The sequence below is a fragment of the Neodiprion lecontei genome, chromosome 3, assembly GCF_021901455.1.
Source record: "Neodiprion lecontei isolate iyNeoLeco1 chromosome 3, iyNeoLeco1.1, whole genome shotgun sequence".
NCBI classification, from domain to species: domain Eukaryota; kingdom Metazoa; phylum Arthropoda; class Insecta; order Hymenoptera; family Diprionidae; genus Neodiprion; species Neodiprion lecontei.
In genome coordinates, this window is record NC_060262.1 from 36,881,514 (window position 1) to 36,887,513 (window position 6,000).

At 41.7% G+C, this 6,000-nt stretch overlaps 1 protein-coding gene across 2 annotated transcripts in view; it reads left to right on the forward strand.

The window, feature by feature from the left end:
- The window catches only part of LOC107221845 (protein O-mannosyl-transferase TMTC2), a 168,126-nt gene extending 162,823 nt beyond the window's left edge, over positions 1-5,303 (forward strand). For both annotated transcript variants that reach the window (XM_046734379.1, XM_046734381.1), the window contains one exon: positions 4,776-5,303. In XM_046734379.1, coding sequence (XP_046590335.1) covers positions 4,776-5,107 — 332 coding nt within the window. In that variant the 3' untranslated portion in view covers positions 5,108-5,303. The remainder of the gene's footprint in view (positions 1-4,775) is intronic.
- Positions 5,304-6,000: the final 697 nt, after the last annotated feature.

The window sequence follows — 6,000 nt, forward strand, 5'->3', positions numbered from 1 at the left end:
GTATGATTCCCATGCCCCAGGAGCAACAGCGGTTATTCATGTCAGCATTTCAATAATTTCTAGGCCGTTCAATATCCTACAAGAATTTCCATTACATAATTTCTGAAAACATTATACAAATGTGGCTGCAATTATAACCGCATGAATAAAATATTGTATCACCTCGATTCACGCTCGATATTCATTATTCTCCCTTTAAACGCGTTTCTTGTATAATATACGAGTAATGCGTCCGGTTCGTACATTGGCTAAATTGAAAAATATAACAAGTAGTAAGGAAGTTCAAAAAATTGGCTAATCGATGCTTTAAAGATTGAAAAATGATCAAAAATGATTTGATATTCGTTAATGGAACCTCACGATTCTAAACACAGGGTATTGTCTGCTTGAAGTACGACGCAATTCTTTCGAAAAAAATCTCTTGAGTCATTTTATGAAAAACGAAAATTAAGCTAACTATCAAAGATATCGGTTTGCATTGTAATCAAAATCACGTTAATAAATCTTTCACTTTCCGATCGAAAGTGTTTCAGGCGCAGCGTTAGTAGGAATTTTTCATCGCTCCTGCAGGAACATTCTCAGGCAAAATAAGTAGAGGGTGACCGCGGGTGCCAAATCGCTACACGGATCACGATGTTATATTATCGACCCAAGTTCGTGCACTGGAAATGTTATGCCTTACCCTTCGTCCTCGGTTTCATGGATTTATAGTCATAAGAATATAACTCCGAAGGAATCACCTGCTGCTGCTACCGCTGCTGCTGCTGCTATCCGTGCCCGTGTGCGTGGGTATATTGTATATATACGTATATATATATCTGTGTAACATCCGCATCCCCTGAGATATGATTGGGGGAGAGGTCACTCTCGTCCCAGATGAGAACTGGTAAATAAGTTAGGCGAAACCTGGGAAAGTTTAGGGGCTGGAAGGGAACGCGAGAGACGTTCCTAAATTTTTTATTACGGTTTAAGGCCGGGTCTCCGTCCCTTTTATTCTTGGCCACGAAATGACGAGAGATACCCGCTGCACAGCTCCTCTACCATACCAAGGACCGGAAAGACTCCGAGTTGATCTGGTTTACCAAGAAGCAGAGAAGAACACAAAAATATTGACCGAAATTGAAATTCCTACCGTGTACCCGGGTGTGTGGTGGCTCTAGGCATTCCGACCGAGTTTTCGCTACCCGACTACCGCTGAGGTTGTCACCCATCTTCTTGTTTATTCACGTCCGCGAACCCCCCAAGCTCTATGGGTCTTATGGCAATACACTAGACCACGCGAAAGAGTCTGCATTTTGTTCGCTTCGAGCCGGCCCTTCCGATGCCTCGGGAATTTTAAACGCGAAAAAACTTATGCTGGGCAGCAGTTTCTCATATATCGTATTTTTCCTCACGCGAAGAATTGATTTGATCGCTTAGTTTTAGAATAATTCAATGGAGAACACTGGATTACTGAGAAATGTCGAAGCATCGTCGCCAAAGAATGGTCGACTAATTTTGATAAACACGAAATTTGCTGTACAAAAAATAATTGATTATTCCAATTCTACCAAGCTCTTTGTAATCGGAATATTTCTCGAAATTTCAACTGTAGTGAAGTCTGTTGTTTTTTTTTTTTTTCATATCCAGCAAATGGCAAAAGCGAACTAGCTCCAGTATTCTTTGAACCATGTAGTTTCGGTTCTGAGAAAAAAAAGTTTCATCCGACTCAGGTAGACCAAATGATCAATAGAGAGGAAGAAAAAAGTGAGAAAATTGCGATAAATAAATCTGAAAGGTATTAATTTGAAACTTCCCTCCGTTGAGTGCTTGAGAGTTCCGAGGAAAGTAGGGTGACTGAACACAAGTGGTTGAGTCTGAGTGACTTCGGCCCCCTGATTTTAGAGAATCGAGGTTAAATCCAGCGCGGTAACTGGCTCGACCTTATTTTTGCGCTCCTATTCGATTTCTTTATTATTCGAAAGATTATTACCTGTGAATACGAGGGAACGAATAACGGGTGAAACGGGCCATTGTGAGAGCGAACATCAGATTTCGAAAATATTACGTTTATGTGATTTATGATTCAATCTTGAGTCGAGGGTTGAAAGACCCTTCCAATAGAATACACCTGCCTCTTTTATCGGGTTCCCTCTTTATTTTCTCTACAAAATTTCACCCTCCTCCAAGTGTATTATATAAAATCAATGAGACAATTTCCATGTTCTCTAAAATTCGAGAATACGACGACGACGGTATCTCAGCTCACGCCGCAGTTCCGACGCCAGTGAATCCGGTGATATTATTTTCTAACCGCGAGGGATTTCATTCCCAATGTAAACACCCGCAGCCCCGCTTCTCTCTATATTTTCCATTGAAATCCGGCGGAATTCACACCGCTACGTTACAGGTGCAACTACGTACACATCCATGTATTGTACATAAGGCACCCACCTATCTTCGTACCCGCGGTAAACCAGCCAACAACCTCTCTATCTGAGGAACGTGGAGAAATATTTGCTGAAAAATTTCAGCGCGTCACGCGTTAGCTACGGGACTTTTTATTCAGTTTCTGTATGTTGTATACTCGCATATGTATATCAAGGGTCTCACGTTGCGGAGCGATTTTACACCACGCTAGAACGGGGGGTACAGTATGAAACGCCCCCAACGGTACACCCTTCCGATTGCAGAAGCAAAGAGTATGGATACTTAAAGCGATACGAAAAGCTTGTCGCCTAACGAAGTGCGGCATCGCAAGCCGATTTCATTTATCCGGCAAACGTCATCGTAGATTACGAAGAAAAAAACATTTTTTTAAAGAAAAAAGACACAAGGGAATTGGAATGCGAGAGGAAATTTTTCTGTTTTATCGTCTAGACGGTTTCTGGCACTTCGTTTCCATGCCGGAATTTTCCAACTGGGTAAGCTCATCAACGTCGCAGCTACCCTGCCGTTCGGTGCAGGTCTTCTCCAACGACGTGTAACTATCCCACGAGAGATTCCTGAGATAGCCGTGACGTTGGAAGCGAATGTTTCAACTGTACGAATTCCAATTTTACATAGCAGAAATGCTTCGTGAAATACCTGCCGCACGGAGATACGTTCGCGAAGTTGATTCTCTGACAGCTTTGTTTCCCGCTGTGGGTATAACAACTTACACGAATCCTGAGGTGAAAATTTACTACCGCGTAGGCTTATGGTTACAAATTCCTTCAAAGTGATTTCGCGTTTCAGGATTCGTCTACCGAAGCTCTCCAATTTATAAATTTCGTGAAAATGTCTGTTTTAGTCATGTCTGTAATACGTAATTATGAACTTGTGATCATGCATTTTGACCGATCCCCGATAATCGTATGAAGATCTCATTGAAGAGAACGAAACGATGGTCAAATTTTCGGATGGACTCTGTCTAGTTCATGATAAATCACCCTTATTCTTCGTAATTTGAAAATCCCAACATATGTGTAACGAGACGCGCCTTGTTTTGCGGGGCACAAATCTCATTCAATTTACAAAACGGACTATCCGACACGGACCCGGGGAGCAATCTGTGGGCGAGTTTAAAGAAGTGCATCCTTCACCTGACTAAATCCTGCATCTCTATCACCGAGAATCTTTCCCTAAGCTTGAGCCATACGTTCCTGTCGAAACATGCCCGTCTTTCAACTCAGTCAATACTGCGACACCGTGAATCACGTCCTCCCAGACACACGATTCCTTCTGTTCCATTAGTTGGAAGACGTATATACGTACTGCAGCAGCCTTTGTAAAAGGGGATGTTTTTTAAGGGGTGTACGGTTGGTGCGACTTGTCTATAAGACAAATATCTTGGAGATAACGGTTTAACCACCAACTGTTGTTTCAAGAAGCGTATGTCAGGATCTGCCTGAAGAAATACCAGTCCTAAAAAGGCTTGGGCGTGTACGTTCCAATGTTGGTTACAACAGATCGATTTTACGCGTCACGAGTAACGATTTACTTTGTAATATATGCGTCATTTTCGCTTATACTGTCTGTATAATAGAAAATGTGCGATAATGGAATGAAAAATCACTTTAAGCGAAAATGGTGAAAGCCATTCATAGTAGACACTGGTGTTCCGGCAAGAGCAACAATTCGTATTGTCCTACAACTAATTTCGTCCATTTTCACAGCTGTTGATTCACAGCCAATGTTTTGGTTGTTTTTTGCATTCCCGAAGGTTCAATAAGTGACAAAAGAAGTAAATCCTAATGAAAATCGGGAAAAAGGCAAGGCTGTTACCCTTTGGCATCTTTCAGCTCATTTTTAACGGAACTTTAAAAACCGCATAATCAAATTATTGAGACACTATATTGACGTAATTTTGCGAGAGAAATCGATTGTGCCTAGCCTCTTCGTTGTGAAAAGCGAATTAAAAGTAACGGTAAAAAAATGAAAAATTCTGTAGTATTTCCTTTGTACTTACTCGCCGCTTATCCTACGGTGTCGTAAATACCTGTATCAAATTCTTCTAAATCAAATTAATCTAGAAATGATCGTTCAAATTGATTCTAAGACGAAAGCTTCCCGGCTCGAAAAACCTTTTATCAGTTTCAGTTGACCAATTCGCACAAACGTTTGGACGCCATTTCGATGTAATTTAGCGAAAGCCAACTAGATTTGGAAAATGCCAGTGAAGGTTTCGATTCTATGAACAATACAAACAGCTAGTCATTCTTGTCGACGTGTTTCATGATCGCCCCAAAATAATCTCGCTGTAACCATACGTACATCTAGAAACGAAAACCTAAAATCCCGCGTCGTTGTTTCAGGCGTGTTTCTAACTTCCCAAGGCCGCCTGGCAGAGGCAGCCGAGCAGCACGTGAAAGCGGCGGAGCTTTCGACGAAGGATTACGAGCTTGCGGTGGCCGCGGCCTCGGCGCTGCGTCAATCGGACCGTCGTGCGGAGGCTGAGACTTGGTACAGACACGCGGCGATCCTGCGTCCCCAGGAAGCAAGGAGCCACACCAATCTCGGGGCGATATTGCATCTCAACGGAAAATACAAACAGGCTGCCGCGGCCTACGGAGAGGCACTAAGGCTGCAACCAGGCGACGCAACGACATTGACCAATCTACATAAACTGGCCGCTCTGTTGGCGTGACCAGTAATCATTGAATACAAATGCAAATACAAATCCCTAACTATGTACTATATCCCCTCACGTCATTTAATCCCTATTTCTCCCAGTAATTATTTATCTATAAGTATCAATGATCGTTGTACTAATAAATGTACACTAAACTGTACGCCTGCTATGATGATATATAAAGAATAAAGCTTCATTTATTTTTGTCTAAGATATCGTTTTTCTGCTTCACCTACACACGTCAGATACGTCGTTACCCCGCATCGCATCCTCCTTCAGGACCCGTGCAGGGATCAAGAGGAAGAATCCACGATGGAGAATCTTTTGACGAGCGAGTGGATATTGGATACGAAGGTCAGTGATAAAGACACATGTTGACTTTTCGACCCGAATCAGAACCCTCTTGAGAACGTAATTATTCCGTCGTATTAATCTGTCACAATAAAAAACAAAGAAAATACGTAATACATACAAGGCTTACAATTAATATCTTCAATGGAGAATCTTTTCTTGAAGAACTTTTGTAACTACTCAAATTTCAATCGGGCTGGATGAGAATTCTTGACCGTTAGCAGGGAAGTTTTCAAATTCATCTTTTCAGGCAAAGTATAAGTACACAAAATTTGATTCAAAATAGATCTGTGCAAGACAGATGCATAGTGACTTTATTAAGATGCTGGGGTAGTATTTTTTAGAGTGCCGGTAGACAAGCTACGAGTGGAAGTTGGACTAGATGAGGTCTTTTGGTGAAGGTACAAGTAAGAGCCGAGTAATTTTCTTTACTTTCTGTTTTTTTTTTCCTTTTCTCTCTCTCTCTCTCTCTCTCTCTCTCTCTCTCTCTCTCTCGCGCTCATGAAATTGTTATACGAAGTAAAATCCAATTATAAAACGTCAAATATTTCCCTCGC